Raw genomic sequence first — 26,523 nt, 5'->3', positions numbered from 1 at the left:
CTAGTGGAACGCCTGGCTGTATCGCGCCTATACACTCAGGTTGTATATATACCTGTGTAACGCCGAAAAAACTTGGCCAGTCGTGTGCGACGTCTGTCACCGTTCCTCGCGGATTTTCCTCGACGCTCTCCGCTGAAGCGGTTTCACGACCGAATCGTCATCCGCGTTATCGACTCGTGATTTGAAAAATTTCTCGAAACAGATTCCTGAAGAATTAAACCACATTATCGTTGAAGAACGAAGCTGAAGAGGAAATTCGAAGGTAGTTTTTGGTGAGGTACCGCTACGATTAAGTAAATATCTGATCGAGTGCTCGAAGATCGGGGAACCTGGAATAGTTGTAAATCTCCGAAGAGTCGAAAGTTGAAATTGAAAGTTTCGGAGCATCGAGATCGTCCGCGATTGGAAGAGATCCTGAAGTCCGTCCACAGTGACAAGACAAGAAGGATTCGATCATATTAACCGAGTCGTTCGTCAGAGATCGATGTGCTTGAGCTTCGACATTCTTGTGGACTGCACGTCCCGGGAATTCCCGTAGGAATATCGATAAATTCCCGGTTCGTTGGCGTTCTGGGTCTCGGTACGCGGATCGGACAGTTCTGCTGGCGAGCGCGAAAAAGCGCGGTCGTTCGATTCCACGACCGGGCAAAGTTTATCGTCGCCGTGGCATCGCATCTCAATTATCAGCGATAAGAAATATCCCCGTGGACTATCGAGCGATCCCGATCGAAGAGACAGAAGCCCGTATCGTTGTGCAATTTATTTGTGCGTGGGATTTATTCAGCGGTGTATCGTAGGCCAATAAATCATACCGCATTGACATTGGCCGAGGCTGCTTCGAGATCGGCTGATAAATCATTATCTCTTCGCAATATACTACCGGACTCTAGAAAAAGATAAAAGTACCGAAGACGACGGGTGGATCGGTAGTTCGGATCGATCGAAGGAACGGATTGGAAGGGGGATCTACGGAGGATAATGTGAATAGAGAATCGGCAGCGGATCGAACTCCATTCTTTTCACCGCACGTGACAAACCGCGGGAACGAGGAAATCGCCGACGGATTTTTTCTTCTTCTTTTTCTCTCGAGCCTGGAATCAGCCGTCAAAGGTGCACGTGAGTATATTTATGCATAGTGTATACGAAGTATGAATGCTCGCCAGCGATCAACATCGAGCCGCGAATAGTTTCATGTTCCTCGTTACGCAACCGGTTGGACATTCGATGGAAAACTATGGCAAAATTTCGCGAATAGTCGTGCTCGTCTATCGCTATCGATTTCGGTAATCAGGAAGACCGACTCCCTGCGTGGAATTTTATATGTCTCTTGAAGTTTCAATGATAACGCGTCGGATAGATAACGGCGTTGCGATACCTGCAGCGGCATGAAAACTTCGGTCATAAACTGTGATGCATGCGCGTGCACGATGCTCGCGGAAATAAATACTCGCGTGCGCTCTTGAGCAGTGACAAGGGAAACATTGTTTACTTGGAATCGATTGTTTTGATGTTATTGAACCGAGGTATCTCAAAATTGAGAAAGTTGGGGATAGATGATAGCTTCTTAGTTTTTGGGTGGCGGTTTCAAGTGTTGCTTCAAGAATGATAGCAATCAAGTTTCATAATTTGAAATATAATAATAAGTAAGAAAATTAAAATATATTAACGGTGTATAAATACATGTCCATAAATGTGTATAATTAAAAGGTGAAATATTTACGAATTAGGTATCAAACGCAATGTGTTAATATTATGTTTCGTTTCGATTATACACATTTATGGACTTCAATTTGTATATCATTATTATTTTTTAATTTTCTTATTTTTTATTATATTGCAAATTTTGATATTATATTATATTTGATATTATATATATCGATGGAAAGGAAAATGGAGAGTAAATACAGGAAAGTCGTTTATAAATTATAGAATTCGTAAGAAATCAAGCGTATTTTAACATCTGTCTAATAAATAAAATTTAATGAAAGACTAACAGTACAGAAATATGAAGAAACTACGATAAAAATAAAACTGTTCTTATCGTTAAGAGTCAGATAGGTTATAGAACGTAAAAATTGTTTGTTGTGACTAGCTAGCGTTGATTAACTTAAAATTTTCCATGCAAACCAGTGAACGATATCTATTTCCTCATTTCTCTCTTAGTTAAGGATCAGAATAAATTCATTTTTGAGTCAGCTTTAATTTTAAAGTATACACTTTCGTTAAAATTTCTTTTTAAATTGCTATTCCGTTTTCAAGTAAGAGAATGGAAGACAAATGTTATCATTTGAATGCAAATTTCAACGGTATCAATTATGAATTCCAAAGTAGTGAATATCGAATGTTAGAAATGACTAAGTACTGTTAAATACTGTAATTTGAATTGAATGAATAATTTATCTTACTTCAAAATTCGATTATTCATTTTACATTGGTGGAGTACATTCGAGAAGTAAAAGTACTTGCATTAGCGTATCACCTCTAAACAGAGAATACTATTTTAAACACTTTCATTATCTTATTTGCCACATTTACTACACGATAAAAACAAATAATGTAAACTGTACGATTTCCAACGAAGACGTCTCGTACCTCTACGAAAGAAGTTTTTCTTCCATTTTCAACTATTTTTCAGACAAAGAAACTCAACCTAGAAATTTGTTTAAACGTTATTACGGCCGCGCTTATCACCTACGCGAAACTCTGACATTAACGACTCCCCGGTGAGAAACTATTTTCCGTAATTTACTGTCATCGGTGTAGATACTGTTAAAACGTTACAAATCATTCGTATATGGTTGTCGAGGTAATTGTGCGTCCTAAGAAACGATACGGATTCCGTGGTGGAAAATGGCATGTGCCAAGGTCCGTTCTAAAAGTCGCATCGTCAATGGCACCAAGTTGTTATCGCGCACGCCACTTCGGCGGAGCCCCTTCGAGATATCGGTCGCGTGGCTGTCGATTGCACCGGAAATCGGAGCTATTGACACCCTCCCTACCAGCCATGTTAACCTTTTTATTAAAAAATTATTAAAAAGTTACAGGGAAAATTGCTTGGCGATATTCGTATTGATTTATGGCATTGATTTAATGTTTTGAAAATGATTGAGTTTTCAGTTTATTTTTATTAAAAATATGTACAATAATTTGCATTACGAAGTTTTTATACGTGTTGAAAATATCAGTCACATCTGGTTTGTGAATTTGTCTGAGGAATATTTCGAGGAAGTTATAATTTTCTGTTAATTTTATTGTAAATTAAAATATATGTAATAGAATTGTGTATAATTGTATATATTACTTTGAGTTGTATTCCTCTGAAAAAGGTTAACGTGATTGAGACATTAGTGCCATTCATATACAAATAACATAGCGGTCAACATTTCAACATCACTTTAAAAAGCTCGGAACAAATGAAGACTTGTTTAAGACATTAAAAAAATAACATGCCGTTTTAAAAATTAAACGCAACTGAAACATTAGTGTCATTCATAGACAAATAACGCGGTAGTTATTACTTTCAAAGAATTCTTTAAAAACTCTGAACAAATACAGTTATGACGAAATTAGATTAGGCGAAGGTTATAGATACACTGTTACGTACAAACATTGTTTCAAGTATTTTCATGGCAACATTGAAGGCATATCTTTCGACGTAGTAATTGTAAACGAAAATTCTTTTCGTTAAAATTATTCTTGCTTTTGTTGCATTAAATTGATATACTTTCCACTAGTATTTCTGTTAATTTATTCTCTGATTCCTCATTACACAAATATTATAATCATTACCTAACTTTAGCTCGCATTTCATAGGCTATAACACTTTCATCTACTCCCGATCTCCGGTCGAATCTTTAGGAATTAATTATCTTCATTTTCAAATAAACCATTCTTTCTTGTTACTAATTGCTTTCAAAATTACTACGCTTAATTATTAGCGAAACTTCTGATCAGCTAATTTTTCTTTGATTAATTCGTGTGAAACACAATGGTACCGATGCATTGCTGTAAACACCATTAGCTGCAAAGAAATTGATGTCTGTGAAACGTTTAGTATCCTGGCTCTACCTTCGTCGTCATCATTAATCTTAACTGACCTTCCTTTTCGCTGTTTATCCTTCATGCTAGAATCTATCACGTCAAAATGTAGTAAACCAGTTTGTTACCAACTTTGAACCAACTTTCAGGCTCTGAATTTAATTATTAATTAAATATTTGTTCTTCTGCAAAAGATACCTGTAACTTTTATGCTTCTCAAAATACCAACATATCGGTATAGACTGGTTGACAAAATTGAAAATATGGTTTGTGATATCTTCTTGTCGCAGAGTACATAAAAAACAACGTCTGAAGATAATATTCTGTGATCTTGAAAAGTCTTCAAAATACGGAAAAAGCATTTCTCCATATAATGAATATCTGAATATATCGGAATGGTTGAAAACAAATAACATGTATACATACCTTAAAAGGTGGAAAGGTTGTGGAACAAGATGGTACCCGTATAATTCAATAAATACATATATCAAAATTTAAATGAGCCTTTGAGTATTTTTTAAAAATTGTTACGAACTGTCTGGACAACTCGATATACTTAGTGCTCCATCAAAGTCTCTATACCTGAAGCGAAACAGTTCTAATCACTAGAATAGAACGTTACGCAACACTTTACAGGAAAAGGGAGCTGTTATGTGACATTTGGCGAATCACGACCGCGCGAATTTCCACACACACTGGCCACGAGAATTCGTGCAGATATTATCCCAGGTATCGGTATTTTCAGACCGAGATTCGCGATCACCGCGCGATTAGTCGTATTTGTAAATCTCCGATACACCTGGATCGCAGCATAATTCCCCTTAACCAGTGGTTACTCGTGACTCTTTTCTGTCCTTTGCTTACATCAGGAATATTTATTAGCCACTTCGCGAGTCCTTTCTCCTTCCTGACATTAGAAAGTCCTACGTCCATTGTGTACTTACGTTCCCGTGGAAGCGTTCAAGGATAAGTCCCAGCTGCAACACCGTAATTGCATGGTGTGCAGAGTTTGGTCGATTCCTGCTACACTCGATTATTCAACGTCTTCGACTCGTGCTTAGATCTCAACCACACCCACGAACGCCTAGAAGACTAAGTGAAGTTCGCAGAGACAAAGAACTTTACAGATATTTACAGAATTTTTATTTTTCATGAATTCTTTTGGTCGATGAAGACAATCCAACAGTGGTGGTCAAGATTTGATAACGAACTCAGAAATAACAAATAGTTATTTTTTAAATTACTTGCATTCGATTACTGAACATTTGACTTTAGATTTGAAGTAGTTGAAAGGATTATATACCCGTAAGGTGGAACTGAAAGGATAATGTTTGTTATTTACAAGTAATAGAAAAAACTTTTCGAAGGCCAATTCATTTTGGAATCTTTGATATATTAAAATAGACTTAACCTTTGCGCAATAAGTAGACTGAGGGTGTTAATGAAAATTGATATTTCTTCGGATATAGATAAGGAAATGAAATTTAAATGAAAGTTTCTCTTATTTTCTAAACAATGCAACGTGTATTTTCTCATTGATATTTCATATATTTTTGAATCTGTGTATCGAAGTAATACTATACAAATTTCATAATAATCTTTTCCTGTGAGGCTTTTCTACGCGAGATTTAGCCTTTAGTGTCTTAACCTCTAGAGAGTCAACCTTCTATACAATTTGCTACATATTTGACATCGCTGTGGAATTTAATTCACACCTCCGTTGTTTTTACAATCCGTAATCTACATTGCGTTACACCTTCATTGCACTCATCGAGGCTCGTGGCAGTCGGTTGCTCAATGGATCGACAGAATGCAACAACGATAAAACAAGTGAAGACAAAGAAGATTAAAGGCGTTTGTGAAACTCTCCTTATTCTCTATGGATTGTGCAACGTTTGTTGAGCGATGACGATCTATAGCTTCCAATCTTAACTGGCAGCATTCGCGATTGTCCTCAGTTAATGACGATAATGAGTCCATGCGACCTTCAGGATAAACGGAAAACAGGTGTGAGAGAAAAAGGAAGTCCGCGATGAACTAGACTATTAAATTTAATTTTCTATGTCTTGACATCATCTTGATTCGAATTACGTATTGAACAAAACGCGTTAAATTGTCTGCATTATTCTGGGTGTGCTCGTTTCTTCCAATTATGAGCATTAGTCACTTAATTACTATGCACTAAAGCTACGAGAACAAAGATGGCGTTCTTCGATGTAGAGCAATAATAGCCAAGGGCAAACAACACGCGTGCAACCGAATGGCGTCTCACCTAATTTGCTGGTTTTTGTTAATTGTTGGTGCTAACGACACCGGTACACATTTTGCTACAACAAACAATTCGGATCACGAACGTCCATTTAATTAAAATTTCATGTCAGCGGACTTGAGTTTTAAGGTGCCCCAATGACATTCAATATGAAACCTCGAGCAGATTTGTATAGTTTTTCAAATTTGACAAAAGACATTGCCACTCATCTTTAACGCAATTATTCTCTCTTGGACTCTTGGAATCTTTGATTACTTGAAATTTCGATTTGACGTTGATTAGAATCTACACTCGTAAGTTGGGAATTAGAGTAATCTATATGATAACCACGAAACAGTAATCCATGTCTCGACGGAAAATTTTCGCCGATACAAAAAGACCTACGTCGATCGTTATACTATTGCGAATTTTGCCAGACATTGGTTACATAGCAGAAGATATCTTTGTTGTGAAACCTAGTTTCGTGAAATCGCGTGAAAATAGATTGGTAAGATCTTCACTGGATGATCACCTATTTCGATAAGAATTTAACGTTTGCGTAAAGTGATTCGATCCATGATTTCTTCGATCTTTAGATTTTGTTAGTTGGAATACCTGGAATTCGTACGAAATACGGTGAAAATTTATTGCAGAAGAATCCTGCATCACAGAAGCTTATTTTGTATTATAGAAATGGACTTATTTCATATTGTTGATAATTACCATTGAAGACAAAGCGAACCCCAGTGATAATTGTAAACAAAATGTTTTGAAACTAATGAACAAACAGTTGGAAAATTTAACTTTTTGTATTTGTTGTTTATTCTATTCTCCAATGTCAAATTATGAATGAAACTACGGATTTCTCTCATTCAGGGGCATTTTTTTATAGCTCCTTGGATTATGAAATAATCTAGGTTAGATTAATCAATGAAAATTGTTCACAATGTATTGACTTGGAGCAGGGATTGTAGATTCTTGTATTATACAATACATATAGTGAAAGACAGTTCAGTCTTAGAAGTAGTTTCAGTCGTACTAGGTCAGACGTCTTAGTCAGCCATCGTAAGAGATATGACTAATTGTAAATAAATGTCATTCGATATTGATTCTTTTCCTTCCGATAATATAAAATATTTTGATAATACTCGAAATTAAATGTATCCGTTTTTGTTTTTTAGATTCACCATGGGGAAGGATACGAAGGACACGTCAGCCTCAGATAATCCCATGCAGGAGTTCAATAGCAGGTAAAATTTTGTAGTCATATTACTTCTAATTTCCATGAACAGAGTCCTTAATAAATTTTCAAAGTTAGAAATGGTCAGCAATATTCAATTACTACGTCTTAGTAATTATTTGTTCCTGACTTTTTAAAATGTGTAGCGTAAGTATGATGTAAATAAACAAAGTTGGAATTCTCGTTCGAACCGATCGATTATTTATAGACTTTCTACGCGTAACGATATGTAAACACACAGCAAGTCACGTAAATGATTTAAAAAAATTAGTGAAATTATGAACAGTGCGTGTAAGATTATAATGATCAGATTGCAACGATAAGCTTGTTCATATTTCTGATACGAGAAATTCCAACCGACTTAATTGACTTCTTCATCATGACGTCGGTGTATGATTGATATATGCTAACATCCTCGTTCTTTTATCACATAGGTTTAACAAAGTTTGATAGAGCACCATGTGTTAAGTTTGACAAATCACTTAACTTCGTCGTCGGGAGCTGATTAATTTAATTTTAATAGATTGATGCAAATGAATTGAATATTGCATCATCGTAATTGTAGAGGAATCTTATCGCATGTATTGGGAGATTTATAAAATTTATGTAAAATATATGGAATGTGTTATTTGATTTTTTGTGACTCTTTTCTGACACGTTCGTGGTATATTGTAAACTATAAACGCTAAACAAAATTGGACCTCAGTTTTGAAGAACAAATAAGTCATGGAGCACTGTAAATAATAATTTGTATAAAATGAAGAGTACTGATGTATTGTTTTTTTTTATTGTCAGCACTAAAATTGCTACTATCAACATTAGCAACTATAATGAGAAAGATGAACTCTACGATCCCTTCGAGCACCGTGACAAGAAGAACACCAATTCGTAAGTTTCAAGTATTAATTAATTAAATTAATTATCCGTATATTATTTATACTATTGCCTACTTGTTTCTTAAAAATACTTTTCTCAATAACATGAGATGCACACCCATGATAAAACATATAATACTTATCTCTTGTGTTACAGAGATCTAGGTGCTTTGGCCCATATGCTAAAATGTTCCCTGGGCACAGGAATCCTCGCCATGCCGAACGCGATTAAAAATGGCGGTCTTTTGTTCGGTGGAATCGGTACTGTAATTATTGGAATTATATGTGCGCATTGCGTTCATATACTGGTACGATCCTCCCACGTGCTGTGCAAGCGAACGAAAACACCTAAAATGACGTACGCGGAGACAGCGGAAGCAGCGTTTCTTTATGGACCGAAACCAGTCAGACCTTTTGCAAACGCCAGTCGAATATTTGTAAAAATTGCATTGTGTTGCACGTACATAGGTGGTGTGTGTGTGTACGTAGTCTTCGTAGCGACCTCGATTCAACAGGTAAGCTCCCCCTGCTTTACATTCTTGGTTTCTGACTGCTAACTTCTGCTTCGCGACACTAACAATTATAGCTTCTTCATGGATTTCTTTTTTCTACTCACAACTTTGAGTCTTTCTAACTGAAACAATATATTTCAATATCTAACAAAATGTTTCCGATAGCTATGAATTATTTAATATTTTTAATCTTAAATTGTAATTATCTCAGGCCTGAACACGATCCAAACGTAAAACGTTGACAATAAACTGAGATGACTCTTATTAATTAATTTTATTGTCGCAAGCCTTTGCTACGAAAGCCTGGTTTTTTCAGCAAATATTACATGTCACGAGGATCATACAATATAATTCTTAGCTTATTGTTATCTTGCTTTTTCTATCGTGGCGCGAAGATTACATTCAGTTTATTCTTTGGAAGGCGAAGCAGCATTAAATGATTACGGAGCATGTATTAAAGTATTAAAATCGTGTTAAAGCCACGAATTTAATCTGCAACGTCATATGTTTATGAACACGAGTTTAAATTAAAGGAACTGCTTGGTACAATTGCATTCTCTTCCTATGAGAAATTTCAGCTTCTTGGAAGAAGTACTGTTTCTTTCTTTAAAAATGTATTTCATCAGTTCCATCTGACAATATTAGAATAATATCCACAATTTCGTAATATGACAACTTCACAATAATCATTCAACATTTTAATAAATATAATATCTAATTACTCTGGATTTCGTAAGATAAATTGTATCAGAATTGTATGATTTTTTATACATACTGTCAACGAATGGAAATTTGGCGACGAGAAGAGCGCTGATAACATTTGTTCGAATGTTAAGATGCCGATACTAAAAGTTTTAATACCACAGGACTACTGATATATTCAGATTTATTTTTACATGTGAATTAATTAAATTATTGTCATGGAGATTATAAAGAGATTTTACGATTAGATATTAAACATTCCTGTCACCTTTATTTATAAAATATTGACGATATTATTTGGATTTGTATTAATCCTTAAACATTCCTGATTATCATTTTTAATATGATATTTCGAGGTAAACGTTGATCTTATACTTTGGATATTTCGAACATTTTCGTATGTAGATTTCGATTAATTCACTCGCAATTTATCTTATAGTAAATAAATAAATTTTTGTCAAATCAGGACACTACACTCTGACTCGAATGTTGCATTTTAATTAATTTAATTCGTTGGAGTATCGAAATGCAGATAAGCTGCAAAACTAGTTTAATTTGCATTTATTGCGTTTCATTCGTTCTCGTGCATCGTTATACGTATGTACATCTTTCTCCTTTTTTCTCCGATCACAATGGAAAATCTGTGCCAACACGTAGCCTCGAGACTTGTTCCGACATGATTGACCTGTAGAATCCGGCCTGCCTGTTTCACGAATTAAGTACACTCCGTTCAATCTAGTTTCAAACGACTACATAGTTGAAAACACTAACTATACATTAACGAATACTAACATTAATCAAACCCTAGAGAAACAAATTTTTTTGTATAAAAACAAACGACAAAAGTTTACATCTATTCCAAAGAAGTGGAATATCTCTCCTTTCATCCTCCATGTATTTATAATATATAAATAATTACGATTCGATTGTACGTTCTTTAAGATATTTTATTTAATATGTAGATTACTCTGTAGTCATTGGTAAATATTACGATTGATTTGTCGCGATACTCTAAATGTTTCTGAAGTTGATCATATTTTACCACTTCGATTGAAATATCCATCGTTTCTTTTCAGATAGTCAATCATTACAGTGGTGCGGATATATCACTCCGTATGTACATACTCACGCTGATTCCACCGACATTATTGCTGGGACAGGTGCGAAACTTGAAATACATGGTGCCATTTTCCATGGCCGCCAATATCTGCATGATGGTCGGGATCGCGATAACCCTTTACTACGTCTTCAGCGGTGTTCAAATGTCGACAAATGTGAAGTTGTTCTCGTCGTTCGAACAGCTGCCCATGTTCTTCGCGACTGTGTTGTTTGCCATCGAGGGAATTGGCGTTGTAAGTGCTCCTTTACTCATATTTAACAATCACTACCAAATTACCATTTAGTATACTCCTTTACTCATATTTAACAATCACTACCAAATTACCATTTAGTATATACCATTTAGAAATTTAAATACTTACACTTTTCATTCTTTCTTCGTGAGAGTACTATCAACGCAACCTCAGTTGAATTATAATTGATTAAGTCACGTTTCAAACATTTTTAAAGATTAAAGATACTACGAATCGGGTCATGTTTGTGTTCATTCTTACGAAGGAACCTCGACAAACATTGGTAATAATCTCACGAAGCTATACAAAGTAAAATCCACTAATAATAATGTCATGGACGTGTAAATCAATTTTCAATTTGTATCTTATATATACGTTACCTCAATAACGAGTAGGTAAACTCTGTAGAAACAATGTGAAACATTTATATGACGCCAACAAACTCTTCCTTCTTGACTTATAAACACTTACCCATCTCATACCTTGACGATTGTTTATAGAGTTCATATAAATACGATCTCTGTATGATTTTTCCTCTTTTCATATCGCACAATATCAAACTGACTTATCTCATTAGAACAAGGCTCATCATTTTATCATTAATACAAAGAAATTGATAAAAATGCTTGCGTTTTTAACTGCGATAAGCTCTTTTGAAAATTCGTCGTGTCATCCAAGCACCCACACTTCTTTCTGGGACACGTTATACAATTATACAGTGATGAAATTCACGTATTGATTCATTCAAATGAATTTTTTAACAGGTGATGCCCGTGGAGAATAGCATGCGGAATCCGACACATTTTCTCGGCTGTCCGAGCGTCCTTAACGTAACTATGTCGATAGTGGTGGCTATGTATGCTGTATTGGGCATATTCGGTTACCTGACTTATGGAGAAAAGGTTGAAGCGACCATCACATTGAGTATACCAATTGATGAAATGTAAGTATTCAGTTTGTCAATTTAAAAAATAAGCAAAGGGAAATTAAGGATATAAAATGTAAAGCTTGCTTCCTATTCAGTCACCTTTTTATTGGTTTATTCATATATATGGTTGTTAACAATAATTAATAGACGTTCTAAATTTTCCTCCATATAATAATAATAATAATAATAATAAAAGATTTCTTGATATTGAGTATGCTTCGAAATAAATTATACTTCGTTCAATAAAAATAAAAAAATAAATAAATCACATAATACAAAATAAATAAAATAAAATCCTCTTCTAAGGTGAACGTATTCATTTACAGACCGGGACAAGCAGTAAAAATTCTTATTGCCATAGCCGTGTTGTTTACTTATGGTCTGCAGTTCTACGTACCAATGGAAATTATGTGGAACGCCATAAAGGATAAATGTAGTCACAAGTTCCAAGGCCTGTGCGAAACACTTATGAGGATTGCCATGGTGATTTTCTCAAGTAAGTAATTTGTCGTCATTCGTAATTATTAGGTCCCTTAATCTCATCCAATAATTTATTAATGAATCGTAAAATTATATTTAATTCGTTGCTATTCCACAAATATTAATAAGAAATTAAGGTACAATGCATTTACGTCTGCTGACGTGCACTTGAATGAAATAGAACTCTCGTATTCTAATCATATTATTTGTTATTATCTTAATACGTTGCCCTTTGCGGCCTTTACTAGATACAAATTTCTAATGCCAACTAAAACATAAACTACCGCTTCGATTACTGTCTCTATTTCCTTTTTCCTGTAACGTCAAAGATATCGCTACGGAAGGCATTTCTCAGCATGCGATAAATCATAGACGATCGTTGAAATTTTTCATCAAACTTTATGTTGTAATAAATTGCTGCTACTAGTGGAAACAGATAAACACGTCGTTTCAATATTACCGTGATAACGAGTCGCGATTACTCTTCTAGTTTATTGCTGGTTTACGCTATCGAGCATCAACCAGACGCGTGTGTTACTTTCCTAAGAAAGAAAGAGAGAAGTACGAGTTGTAATGGAAAGGTGGAGGCAGACTGGGCCAGGGAAATACCTGTTGGTTCTGTAACCGCATGACTCACTCGTCAGTCGTAAGCACCGTTCAATGACTCGTGCACGTTCAACTCATTCAGAAACCTATACGTTGATATTTAGGTACACAGCTCGTGTTTTGACTCCTCGATGCTGGACTTCCGATTTCCTTAGTCATAGTAGAAATAAATTTGCATACATAGATGTTTCTTTTTTTTAAATATTTTGTTTTCACTTTATATTTTAACTAAGTACCGTATCTCTCATATTATAAAAAACTATTTATTATCAACTACTTTCAATCGAGTAATTAATATTCGAAGGACTAATTTTCAACAATTTTTGAAGTTCGATTTATGAAGTCCTGTATGATTACGCTTATACCTAACTGGAGATTGAAAAATTGACTCGAGAATAAGATGCTCTGTAATCACGCTTAAAAAAACAATATAACGTGTGCAATGACATGCTTTACAAGCAAGCAAAACAACCTTGACTACTCATTCTCAAGTACGAGCACGCTTGAGTACTTCTGGAGTCAATAGACCTTACTGGTGATAATCTGTGCTTATGTTTGTAAACATTTAAATGTTATCACTGCTTTGTATCTCTGCTGTTAGCTTCTATCAATATCCCCAATGTTTATCGTTGTATCAGTATGTATTAAATAAATCGGCGATAGTCCAAGCCAGCACAGGTAATCGAGATTTCAGATCAGGTGTTCTCTATATTTTGAAATACTATAATAAATGTTAATATTCTCATATTTGCGTATTCTAGTGTACATATGTTTCACATTCAGTTGTATTAAATATTCATGTATATAATATATGCATATATCTAACTAATAAAAGTAACGAAATGTATTTAACAAATAACGAACTGATCCACGAATCGACAACATATTTTTAACTTTACATGCCGCGGTTATAAAGTACTGCTATTAGGGATCCATGGAACTGATTAAATATACAATTTAAATCACGTTTAGAGAACTTGTTTCGGAAGGTTAAAGTCGCTCAGTCGTGCGATGAATGGCATAGTGATTCCGCGCACCTACATGTCGTGCAGCCATCGAAAACCTTGGCTCCGGAGAACCAATGCTTATTTAAAACGAGTAGGGATAGCATGAACTTGACCATTTGTCCTTTAACCGACGAAAACCTGTGCACATCATTCTGCATAACAATTAGAGATGGGTAAAACCTTATCTCGATAAAAAATTTACTCTTCGCCTTTTCATTACCAGTTATCGTACTTACGTTATTAAATCTCCTTTATCCTAAAATGACGTTTACATCCTGTGAAATTCAACGATTTTCTTTAACGAATGTTTTTTTTCCAGTCATCGTAGGGTTGCTAGTGCCTAACCTGGAACCGTTCATTTCTTTGGTGGGCGCTGTGTTCTTCTCCGTCCTGGGCATCAGTATACCAGCGATAGTGGAAACAATTTCATGCTGGGAGGGCCACCTGGGCAAATTCAACTGGAGGCTCTGGAAGAACGGCGTGCTTCTGGTGTTCTCGCTGTTCGCATTGGTATCCGGATCGTGGGTCTCCATAAGGGACATAATCAAAGAATATACAGAATCAAATTAGTGGTTTCCTTCGAGGAAGAAGAAATCACCGAAGCCAGTATACGCCAGAACATCTTCTTGACGTTCGTTCAAGAAGAGCGACACTGTTACGATTACCGCAACCTACGTTGCGTTGGAGCATTTATTCTTAAGACCTTTCATGTACATTCTGTATTTATTTTGACATTCTATTTAAGCATCTTTTTGTGACACGAATAACGTAATGGTTAGTTTGATTATTATGAAATTAGTTGTAAAGTATCGTCGCGTATCGTTTCGCCCAGGATTTGTTTCTTTATTTGTAACGAATTTAAATTAGAGAGAATTGGACGGAAGTAACGATAAAAACAGAGCATCGATAGGAGGTAAAGTTTTATTTATTGTAAATATACGCAATAAGAAAACGAATTTTAAAGAGAGAAGTGAGATTTTCGTACATATAAGAGTTTACTGATAGGGTGAATCTTGTTTAATAGTGTACATACATTTATGTAACGTAGCTGTAAGTGCACTTGAAAATATCGAATTAACGATCTAACTATTAGAAGTAATTATTTTTTATACGAAGAAAACAAGTGTACTTGATTGTACGTAAAATTTATATTAAACTATTTATAGAATTCTAACACAACGCTCCCAATTGAATTGAATGAATCTGAATCCCAAAACATGGCGGTTGTGAAGCGTGGTTTTTTCATCAGCAAACGTGATGCAAACGCAGTATACAACAGAAATCGATTGCCTGCTATAAATTGTTAAATTATTATAGAAGCCCTAATAGAATTTTAATACGGATATTACGAGAAACTTTCAACGCATTAATTTGTGTATAATTGTTTCTACATTGCACTCGCGAAATCTGTTGATTTCTACTATTACATAACTATTAAATAGGCTTTTATAATGTTAAAAATATTTTTCCATTCGTGTCTTTCGCTCTAAAAAGCAGGATACACGCGTTGAAGTCTGTCAAACGATTCAGTGGGTCGTCGCGGTGGCCTGCGTACGACACTATTCGTTTGCAAATTCGACGATACGAAAATCTCCTCTACCGTTAAATTTGATGTTTGCAATTTACGCTGAGCACAACCCCATAAAACTCCAGTAAGGAGGAGAATGTAGATACCGATGGTCAATGGAAGATATTGCAGATACCGAATTAATTGTAAAAGCCGAAGTAATTGATACGTGTCCGGTATACGAACCAACTCCAGCGTACCTCCCTGTAAAATATAACTTTGTTATTAGTTTAATCACCTTATTCGTTGTTTTAAGAAGATTGTAATCGTATCTTTTAACCCTTTGCACTTCGAATTATATTTCAATTTTGTTTTTATCTATAATTTGATGAAATGAAACTTTTTAGGTGACTGAGTTTCAAACAGGATCGTTGACACAAATGCTGCATCCTTTCTACCGTTAAATAGCCATCGAGAATCTTTACGGTATCTTTATTGGTTATCGAGGCATTGACTCGTAACTGGTCACGCGACTCACATTGAATTTATGTAAGCACTTTCATATTTGTTCAATTTACGTAACGCGTGGGTCTGTGCGAAAGAAATCAGGCCGAAATATCGATCAGTTTTCATCTCGAAAGCAAAACATTAAAATGCGTTACATAATATATTTAAACTTCCATGGTCAATGTATTAATAGAGAAAGGTGTTAGGTATTTCTATTTTTTTCAGATTAAATGTTTTCTTTTGGGAGAAATGCTATTAATGTATATTATTAATAATTTCGCAAAGGTAACAGTGCAAGACGTAACGTTTTAACTTGTTTAAAGTATTAATCTTCGTGTCTTTGATATTTGGATAATTATCTATAGAGAATTATTTTAATAAATATGATACAATGTATAACCACGCCCATTTTGTAAAATACTAATGTAGAAGATAATGATAATTTAGAAAAATAGCCTTACACTTTTGCACCATAGGATGGGGAAGTATCCTTCGCTGACATTTGCGAGAAGTTCCACTGGTTGTCTAGTCAGCTTCAGATTTACTTGCGAAGCCTTATTACCAGAAATTGGTGCGCCACTCACGTGTTCGATAATAATAAACGTTTCATGGAGATCTTTGTCGGGTTTCAAGCCACGAGCATACGTTAGAAGCTCGGGATCGCCGTGGAGAAAGTGTGGTTCCGAGGAAACTACAGGTAATTTCTGTAACGAGCCAAACATCATATTATAGACAAGTACTTCTCATTATTCGACTGCGAATATTTATACACACGTACATTTTAAACTATTTTCATTCCCGTTTCATCTATTTGATTTTCACACGTTATCGACAAAGATTAGCGAATTTGCAGAATTAGAGTACAAAATTATCATAGAAACAAGGATAACCATTTCTTGTAAAAATGCATCTCATTATGGTTTGTACGATTCTTGCTAACTATTAAGTGTATACCTTTTAATGGCACTCAATATACTTTGTTTCAATAAATAGTTAAAACTAACAGAATGCTAATAAATTTAATTTGATTATTGAGTGCTAGTAAAATTTATGCAATATTTAATGTAACATCTTAAAAGTATTACCTGACATTCTGATGTATCTAGTAAACCTTGTGGCAGACACTTAATTTCATCATTTACCCTCGGACAGTAACATTGTGACTCGTTCAAAAACCATGCCCTTTCGTTTAACGCAAATTTCGATCCTTTTACACCGTGTATCGTAACTTCTTTCACGTAATCAGCGTCTAGAGACCTAAACACGTTAACAATTCATATCGGAAAGCTTTGAGTTTATGTTATCACTTTCGATAATAATATTATTGCACCTGCACATATCCGGCGAGAACGATGCAACGGAAGATATTGGCTTTACTAATGGTGCCCAAAGGATAGTGTCGGTTCCTCTCACTTTATTACAACTTTCAGAGTACCACAAATCTAGCATTCTCTTTTCCATATAGGCTGTTGTGTCGCCCAAGAGACTTATGTTCTTTAAGCCCCTGTTAATAGTAAATGGACCACGAATAGTACCATTTACCTGTCGAATAAAGAAACTCAATATAATTATTTATATACAAGTCGCGGTCTTACATGTAAGTACATTTACAATTATTTATTAACATATTATTGTAGTGTCCGCGCCTCCCATACCCAACAATAAGGAGTCAAATAAGAACACGAAACGTAGGGTGCGGGATTGGTCGCGTAGGTAAAGCGGGTCGACTGTGGATCCGAGGATCGTGGGTTCGAATCCCCGTGTCTCATTTTTCGGTTAGACTCCTACATTATATTATAAATTCATAATCTATTTATTCGCTGAATGCAGAAAAGCTATTTAAAGGAAGCCTTTGGCTATATTAAATGTTTGCAAAATATTTTCATTAATATTCCGATATTTGACAGATTTGATCGGATTACATCTCATATCACTCTGACTATTAAATGTTACCCTTTGAAAGAAACTCAGGAGATAAGCTCCTTCATTTTCTGTTCGTCTTAAAACCGGTGGTGGCTTAGATTCCATCGTCTTGCATATGAGATTTAATTCAGGAAACTTTTTCGTGTTGCACGATACTTTAACTCCATTAAACAGTAGATCGGTGGGACGAGCTTTCAGAAAAATACTACTGCGGTTTGGAAATAATTTCGGTATGTGGTCACCGTATTTTTCCATGAAATTAGGGGGCAAGGTCGCCAACTGCAAAGGAATATTCTTATTAAGCTAAAATAAATTATTTTCGAATATCGATAAATTTAATTCGGAGAATTAAATTCGAAGAATTTTATTTAAAAAGGATGATTTATTTAGATTACGTCCTTGAAATATTTAAATATTTTAACGCATATAGTATCATTTGCTTAATTGTTATTAACATTTAACATTCTATTTGTATTTTTATTTACCATTGATATGGTGCCTATATATGCCGGATTTAATATCGTTACTTTATTATGGCTAGTTACATTCAGGCTCTGCCGTTTGTTGAAGGCGAATGTTGACCTCGTTGTGTACGTGATTTCGTCGTTTTCCTCATCAATATCTATCACTTGTTTTTCGAACGTTTCGCTAGAATCGAAACGGTGAATATTTAACAGAAAAAAATCTAACAGATTTTATTAAAGCACAGTTGTTTTTACGTATTTAGACTCGAATAAAAGGCAAAAAGCGAAATAAAATCCAATCGACTTTGTATTAGTTTGTTAAATCTAAACTAATGTCTAACGCAATGAATTGGATAATATTATGCTTACTCATAAGTAAAGGGGCCATATTCGACCAAATTTGGATTTTCCCCTCGCATTACGTCGTCAGGATTAGTAACATTGAACAAGTAACATGTGAATTGTAAAGGTATAGGATTTCTCCACGATTCGTAAATTGCTGTACCATCCACGAGGTTTACTTTCTGAAGATTATGTTACGTGAACGTTGGTTAAGTGAGTTTCTTTTTCCATATAAATTACGAATTAGTTAAAAATTTATATAAACAATTGTACGGGATATTACATAAAATGTAAAAATTAACGTCATCACAATCATTGTTTGTCTTAATTATATAGCATTACCATTAAATACTCAACTAGTTACATTAAATAGAAATATAGTTTCAGCTTACCTTTTGTATAATATATGTTATATACTGTACCATGTATTGTTCAACAACAACTATTATGCCAAGCAGAATCAGAATAACTCCGAGTACACCGTAAAAAATCATTACTCTTTGTTTATCGAATCAATTATTAATCACACATTAACTGCTTTAAACGTACTTGTTAAATGTTATAAATGTAAAGAAACAGAAGATGTAGAAACAGAAATGTATATTTCTTTTGAAAAGTTAAAGAGAAGAGTTAAACAGAAGAGTAATATAAAATTCGAAGCTATAACTATTTAACTAGTACATTCGTTTGGTTTCAGAATCATAATACAGAAGCACTCATCTGTTCTACGTTTGCACTGAAACTCGAGAACTACGTAATGAAACTAGTCTTTTATTTAGTGAATAATTTATTTCTGCAGTTCCGTCACGCATATGAACGTAATAGATAACATCGCCAACATGAAATATTTGTGATTGTAGCATTAGCAATTAATTTAATCATTATCTGCAGAAATTAAGTTCCTCCTGCCACGCTATTGTTTGTTTAGGATCAATATTCCGCATACATTGCTGATATCATAACATACTTGTATTATTATCAAGAATAAGTAAACGTAATACGATTCAATAATGCCACGTGGTGAGACCTGGTAATCGGTATTACTTGCTACGAAAGATTGTTTGAACAAGCTTTCGTAACCTTCTGAGTTCGTAGCTTCGAAAATGACTGATAACAAGATCAAAATTTAAATTGAATTTATTGAATTTAAAATTTGTATTCTACACACGTGATAGAGTATAGCGTGTCCATCTAGCGGTGAATACCCTGAATTAACTTTAAACTACAGCCTGATAACTTTAGTCTGCTATGGACAAACTGTTTTATCAACAGTCTCAACCCTTCATTAGTACGTTCACCACCCAGCAGGTTTCGAATCGAGCAATGTGGAGCCGCGCATCGTGCATGCCGGACAACAGTGACAGAGAAAGAATCAAATGGCGGCGTTATTTTAGTTTCGTTAGAAATTCCTATTTCTTAACGTTCGCCGCCATCGAATTCAGTTTTATTTAGCCTGTTTACATTCACGAGTTGTAACTTTTCGTCGCGGTGACTGTGATTTTCGCTGGATCCGAGAATTACGGGAGAAACGAGCGATCGTGGACAGCATAACCTAACATAGTCGTAGAGCGTTTGTGTTTAACCACGGTTCCAAAGGATGGCAATGAACGAAGACTTCAGCTTCGCCGAATTGTGCAGACTTTGCTCATTGAAGAGTAATCATCAGCTTCAGATCTTCGACAAAGAAGGCGAACAACGGCAGCTACTTTTCAAAATACGTTCCTGCATTCCTGCTGTGGTGAGTCAAATACTCCGTTTTCCTCCAAATATTCTCTCCGTTTAATTGGAGTATTTGTCAGTCATACGACACATTTTTAAAAATCACTTTAAAATATTCACCTTGGCCAGTCGATTTTATGTTAAGTTTTATTTATAAACTAAGTCATAGGAATCTGGTATTAATGCATTTTCTATCATTAGGAGTGCAATTATACAGTCATCATTAGGATAGTACTACAATATATAATAGGTTTAGAAGAATCTTTGAAAATTAAGTACACAGTCCAATCGATTCTGTGGTACAAATACGTTGTCTACTATTATAAGTGCAATTATTTATGTTTGGAGTACTCTTTGGATACTTATAAGCATCTTTTTAAACTAGATCTCTAATTGATTTTATTAGATTAGATGAAACTAGTACAAATAAGTACAACTACTGCTGCAATATTGTTAGAAAAGCATTGTGTTACATTAAAGCATCAATTAAACTAGATGAATTGAATCAGGCAATATAATTTGATGTAACTTATTGTCAGGTTTGAGAGATAGCAATGGAGTTAGGTTTTATAGTGATTCTACCATGTTCTGTTCAACTGAGTATTACCATTGTTGTACGTAACATATGTGCTTAAAATTAACATAGGATTCGAATTAAGATTGTATCATGTAATGTATTTTTCATGTTATGTCATGTTCTTTTTGTAGAAGCATTAAAGTCAAATTTAACTGTTTAATGTACGCACACATGAAATTTGTTTCTGTGCAAGCAGGATCTCGAGAGCAAAAGTAGAGTAAATATAAAACTTGAAAAATTTAGTTACTTTTATATTTTAGTCCCTTTTAAGAAATACTGAATTCTAAGTATTCAAACTACAATAAAATTGTAGCATATTTATGTGTGGGCACTCATTATTCTTTGAATTAAAAAATTTGGAGTACTTTTATAGCTGAACAGATTTCAATGTTCCATGACTTCCTAAATCATCTTTGAAATTACACATTGTTTCTTAACTTAATTTAAATGATTTGTAATTTATGTATTTTTATTAAACTTAAAATTTTTATTATAAGAGATCACCGATTGTCTCCTTGTTTCAACTACAATGCTTGTCAGTAATTAATTTTTATTTTGCATGTGCCTAAATAAAATGAAATGAAATCAATGCGAAGTTATTGCAACTTTTTTTTTGTGGATGATACGTTAAATATAAAATTTGTTCCAGATAACTAAAGAGGATGCACTTCCAAAAAATATTTGCCAGAGATGCGTGTATAAATTGGACATGTTTTACGAGTTTCGTGTGAGCTGCATGACTACAGACACGGTGTTAAAAAATTACGCGGACAGTTTGAAGCATCTCGCCGCATCTGTGAACCAGGTAAATCAATATATTTCTTTATTTATATATAGCCATTTTGTCGTGGAAACAAATTAAAATTCACATTTTATATCTACGCGAAATATTCTTCGAAAGAGTTATTAAGTATAACTTCATTTTTCGAAACGTGAAAGTTTCATTCATGTTGTTACGTAATTTAATAAAAAAGAAAAACTATGAATATATCTTCAATTATATGAACATAAGAAATCTTTCGGTTTCTAACACAAGATACTCTTACACATGAATGTTTATCTTATTTTATACTATACAATGAGCCGTGACTTAATTTTTTCGTGCGCAAAACAATTGTTTTTATTTCTCCAATACGATTCCAAAATGATTCTGTATTCTGTAATACTCAATCACAATAGTTTTCTTGTTATCGTCGCAAAAATTGTTTATGAACTGAATATACCCTATGCTTGAAGATCGCGTGATGCATCGTACATAAGGAGTAAAGGTAGGTGATAGTCTGATCAAAATTAATTGACCACTCAAGGCTACTGACGGTTTATCCCCACCCATCATTCAGCTGATCTGCGCTCCATCTATCGTTTCTTTGCGCAAACGTACGGACATACGTTTTCTTTTTCAACGGAGCTGTTTTATATCTAAACTGATTTTAATTGTTATAATTGACGGGTACCTATTTATCAACGAGTAGCACCAACACACATTAAAGTAAAGCAATTGCAAAAAAGACAATTGCGTTTTTGATCTACTGTACCAAAGAAGAAAACTGTATACATAAAATACGCTTTCAAGTACTTTTTAATCATATTTTTTTGATGACATACTTTTTCTTGTCTGTTTACAAATAAACGGTAATCCGTAAGCAGATAATTCCGATGAAAGCAGGTGTTGAAGTTTGAGTGTGTATACATAAAGTCGGTCAAAGGTGGAATCGGTGAAACAGCGTCTATGTAAACGCCGGCGAAGCGTTTAATGTTGATTTGGAGTGCTCTCGTCTCTCGATCAAAGAGGCAAGTCGGAGCAGCTTGAATGTAGAAATAGTATCTGATGGGATTCCCAGTTAAGGATGTGATCTTAAACGTTTAATTGGATAGGTCAGGTTATAAAGGGTTTCCCATAAGGCTAAATACGTCGGATATTTTTCACATATAATTAATAAAAAAAATTCTAATATATTCTATATAATCTGTGTCATGATTACATATCGTGGAGAGAATTCTGCGAAAGGTCTTTTATTATTCTTCTTTGCAACTATTTATTTTCTTTCCAGAGCGTTACATTATACGTACAAAGTCGAATTCAGCAAAAATACTTCAGTTACAAACAAATTAGAATTGTACTAGAGTATGTTAAGCACACGCACCGTCTCTGTACGTTAAATTATCATTTTATCAGAGTAACTCATCAAAAGTTTATCCAAAGGTCATACGTGGTTAAATTTGTCTTTTTATCGTTTAAAATATTACTGTAATGAAAATACATCATATCATTTAAAAAGACGAATAAGTTTCAGCGTTAAGAACATACGACAAAGACTAGTTTATTCGATTAATAAATAATGAAGATATTCTGGTCATCATATGGAAACAGTTGTAACACTTTTAGTTTCATTAATTTTAAAATAAAACTCACAGAATTCATAGATGAAAATAGAAAATTTGTGAAGTATATCATGATTTTTCAACGAAAAACCACGTTTATCTTAGAAGAGTTTACAATGGTCATTTCACTTTCGCTTACACTAGTCCCATGTGGGCCCCTAAAAGTTGTTTCGATAACATGCCCTTCCATTGGCCAGCGAGCCATACTTTGCTCACTACCTTAACGAGTATGACTGGCGATACATTTATAGATATTCACAACGTTGCCATTAAACGTAGCAACAAACGAGCAATTCACAGACGCGCTTGTTTACGGGTACCAGTTTATTTGCTCCTAATTGATTTCACTAGACATTGGACGGGCTTAAGCTGCGCGACCATGTGATTTACGACTGGGAGCAAGTGCCTTACAAATGAAGGCAACAGCGTTAATAAAGGTACATTAAAAGTATGACATAAAGCGCGCGGTGTTACGAATCCTGTGCCTTTGCTCTTCTTTTTTTCCAAACACTGCATATACTTGGTTTTAAGATGACAATAATAAGAGTAACTGTTACGCAAGTAACAGTACACAAGTTCCGCAAAGAATTTTCTTATAATTTTGATAAGTATAGTTACTCGTATTTTTCGTACGACACTCGACTAAATCATTTTGTTTGTTTTTGTTGTTGTTGAAAGGCTTAGATAAAAATGAAGTTGAATACATACATGTTTTTGTTTATTTAGATACAAATTAGTGTAAGTGGTTGGCGAAATGTGTAAACAGTTTATGCAACTTGTCTTGTGAAATTCGAAATTATGAATAACTAGTGTTAACAACTACCGAGGACAACGCATACCTATAATACATAGAACTATATCTTAATTAAAGGTAGGAGGAAATTAATATTCTAATTAAAATCTCAATCAATAATCCCTATTACAATAATAGTCAAACATTGAAGTAAAACCATCCTTATAATAACTGAGATACCTTAGAAAGACGTTTACTGGTCGAATTAATCGGCTTGCTAATTTCACTGTAAAAAGAAACATACTTTTGTCGCGCAAAAGAACGGATTTTGGCCCGCGGGTGTGTCGGGTTGAGGCGTCGCTGGGTTGGAATTTATCGCCGTACAAGCCGGACACGAATAGCCGAGGAACCGGGCTATCCGAGTCGCTCGTACGTATCCTAGGAAGTACCCGGAGGACTCTTTACAAGCTCATAAACTCGCGCGGCAATTTCCGACACGACGCGTTAAAGTGACTTTATGCGTCGAATGGGTGGCCGACACGAGTTCCACATTTCCAGCGGCGTAAAAAGCCCTTTACGCGACACGCGCTCGGTTTGTACCACCTCTCCGTCTTCGTTCCACCTTCCCATTCGCGGTTGATCCCTGCTCGTAGTACCCGATAAGCGTCCGAAGACGAGGGGCTGGCGAAGGTAGACGGTTAGATCCGCGTAAAAGAGAGCAACGGAGAAGGAGCGAAACGAGGGGCGTCGCTGATCGGTAGCCGTAGGTACTTGATTTCTCCGTCCTTCCTCCAGCCCTTATGTCCAACGAAGCGTGATCCCAATAATTCCACCCTCGCACACGCGGATCATCGGGGCAGGAGGGGGGAAGGGGGAAGCTGGAAGGGATAATATACAGATAACCACGCAGGATGAACAGATAGGGCGCCAGAGAGAGAGAGAGAGAGAGAGAGAGAGAGAGAGAGAGAGAGAGAGACGGATCGCGCCGAATGGCGAGGACAGGAGGGCTATATGCGCCGGGTGTGTATGTATATGTACAATAGATGTGTGTGCAACCGTCGGCGTCGCGCGGCACTATTGATCGACGCTCCGCGGCTAGGCTGCGTCGCGCACAGAAAGCGAAAGTCAGTTCTCCTTTTCTTCGACGTCTCGCCTAGTCCCCTCTTTCTTTCCCTTTCCTTCGGGAGCTCGCGATCTCGCTTCTTCTTCCCGCCAATTCCTTCGTCTTTAACCGCTACCCTTCTCTCACCCTCCCCCCCCCCCCCTTCCGCTTGCTCCCTTTTTCTCCGTCCCTCCGACGCGTCCCGGTCGCTCCCCAATCCAAGATCGTTCGATCCCCTCCCCAACGCGGTTGACCCCTTGGATCTCCTTGTCCCGGGCACAGGTGCAACGAGGAGCCCAAGACCTGCATCTCCTGAAAACCTGTTTTCTGGCCTCTGAAATAAACGTCGTAAACGGTCGACGAAGTCTCGTTACCCCGGGGTTTGATCGTTGACGCGGTTCGATCCCGGACCGGGGTAAAGGCGACGCGTCGGGACGACGTTCGGTTCCCGCGGTACGCCGCGTTCAAGTTTCGCCTAATCGCGTATACAACGTCCCCGACGATTACCCGGTGGCTCGGGTCCGCCTTCGTTTCTCTCGCTCGCTCAGTCAATGTCAGTGTCAAGGTCAGCGGGCCGACGCACTGCAGAGCGCCGCCGCCGCCGACGCCGACACCGACGTCGGCCGCTGGCTGCGCGCTGCTCTCTTCCGTCATTGTGTGTATCCGGCAGGCGAGTCACACGGTAGCTGTGTACACGACGCTAGGTATACACCGAAGGTCTCTTCGCGCGCATACTTGCCTCTCTAGGGCGTCCCTGTCTTGTTCCCCTCTCGACCCCCTCCCGCCCCCTGTTCCCTTTCCCTCTCGCTCTGGCGGTCGCGCCGGCCACGATGCGTTCCACGGGGATCTCCATTCGATATCGTTGCACCGCGCTGTCTCGTCCGCGTATCGCGACTCCCGGGGCCTGCGTTTCTTTTCCTCCGAGCCGATCGCGGTATCAGTGCTGGTTCTCGCACCTGGTCGCGTCGACTTGGTCTCCGCGCGGTTAACAGACCCGCGGATCCGGTATAACAGTTTTACACTTGACCCGAGTGCAACCCGTCGTCCCGTTTTTGTCCAGTCCGTGCAGCTTGCATCTGCCAGTCGTGTCGCTCCGGTCCAGCCGCCGCGGTGCATTCCGCGGGGACCTCCACTCGATATCGTTACGCCGCGCTGCGTTCGTGTGTCACCCGGCTATTTGGTCTCTCTCTGTCTCTACCACCACCACCGTAATCTCTCCTCTCCTGGTCTCTCTCTCTCTCTCTCTCTCTCTCTCTCTCTCTCTCTCTCTCTCTCTCTC

The 26,523-nt window shown here is 36.4% G+C and overlaps 3 protein-coding genes across 5 annotated transcripts in view; 2 read left to right on the top strand and 1 right to left on the bottom strand.

The window, feature by feature from the left end:
- Positions 1–52: 52 nt before the first annotated feature.
- On the top strand, positions 53–15,167 carry LOC128889895 (proton-coupled amino acid transporter-like protein pathetic). Of its 2 annotated transcripts, none has more exons than XM_054147961.1 (8): positions 53–1,110; positions 7,468–7,536; positions 8,322–8,414; positions 8,559–8,916; positions 10,692–10,967; positions 11,732–11,910; positions 12,222–12,391; positions 14,308–15,167. In XM_054147961.1, exons 2-8 carry the CDS (start codon positions 7,475–7,477, stop codon positions 14,556–14,558), a joined length of 1,389 nt encoding a protein of 462 aa, XP_054003936.1. In that variant the 5' UTR covers positions 53–1,110; positions 7,468–7,474; the 3' UTR covers positions 14,559–15,167. The 2 variants fall into 2 exon arrangements, with proteins under 2 accessions (XP_054003936.1, XP_054003935.1); XM_054147960.1 differs by having other exon boundaries at positions 54–1,116.
- LOC128889894 (sensory neuron membrane protein 1-like) lies at positions 14,806–19,333 on the bottom strand. Of its 2 annotated transcripts, XM_054147958.1 has the most exons (8): positions 19,124–19,333; positions 18,759–18,913; positions 18,411–18,573; positions 17,956–18,204; positions 17,333–17,544; positions 17,088–17,259; positions 16,464–16,706; positions 14,806–15,759 (listed from the first exon to the last, which is right to left on the bottom strand). In XM_054147958.1, the coding sequence occupies exons 1-8, from the start codon at positions 19,223–19,225 to the stop codon at positions 15,475–15,477; spliced, it is 1,581 nt and encodes a 526-aa protein (XP_054003933.1). In that variant the 5' UTR covers positions 19,226–19,333; the 3' UTR covers positions 14,806–15,474. The 2 variants fall into 2 exon arrangements, with proteins under 2 accessions (XP_054003933.1, XP_054003934.1); XM_054147959.1 differs by lacking the exon at positions 17,956–18,204.
- Positions 19,334–20,062: 729 nt separating this feature from the next.
- The window catches only part of LOC128889825 (zinc finger protein 467-like), an 11,516-nt gene continuing 5,055 nt past the window's right edge, over positions 20,063–26,523 (top strand). The window contains exons 1-2 of the mRNA XM_054147828.1: positions 20,063–20,469; positions 21,677–21,832. Of these exons, the coding sequence (XP_054003803.1) occupies positions 20,329–20,469; positions 21,677–21,832 (297 nt within the window). The 5' untranslated portion in view covers positions 20,063–20,328. The remainder of the gene's footprint in view (positions 20,470–21,676; positions 21,833–26,523) is intronic.

The sequence above is a fragment of the Hylaeus anthracinus genome, unplaced genomic scaffold (assembly GCF_026225885.1).
Source record: "Hylaeus anthracinus isolate JK02 unplaced genomic scaffold, UHH_iyHylAnth1.0_haploid 11997, whole genome shotgun sequence".
Taxonomy (NCBI): domain Eukaryota; kingdom Metazoa; phylum Arthropoda; class Insecta; order Hymenoptera; family Colletidae; genus Hylaeus; species Hylaeus anthracinus.
The sequence above is the reverse complement of the archived record's forward strand: the minus strand, read 5'-3'. Positions and strand labels throughout refer to the sequence as shown.

Coding starts and splice junctions, on each gene's coding strand:
- LOC128889895 (XM_054147961.1), top strand. CDS start 7,475: ATGGGGAAGGATACGAAGGACACGTCAGCCTCAGATAATCCCATGCAG. Junction 8,917..10,691: donor TAGCGACCTCGATTCAACAG/GTAAGCTCCCCC, acceptor GTTTCTTTTCAG/ATAGTCAATCATTACAGTGG. Junction 11,911..12,221: donor AGTATACCAATTGATGAAAT/GTAAGTATTCAG, acceptor ATTCATTTACAG/ACCGGGACAAGCAGTAAAAA.
- LOC128889894 (XM_054147958.1), bottom strand. CDS start 19,225: ATGATTTTTTACGGTGTACTCGGAGTTATTCTGATTCTGCTTGGCATA. Junction 18,205..18,410: donor ATATAGGCACCATATCAATG/GTAAATAAAAAT, acceptor ATTCCTTTGCAG/TTGGCGACCTTGCCCCCTAA. Junction 17,260..17,332: donor TTCTCGCCGGATATGTGCAG/GTGCAATAATAT, acceptor TAACGTGTTTAG/GTCTCTAGACGCTGATTACG.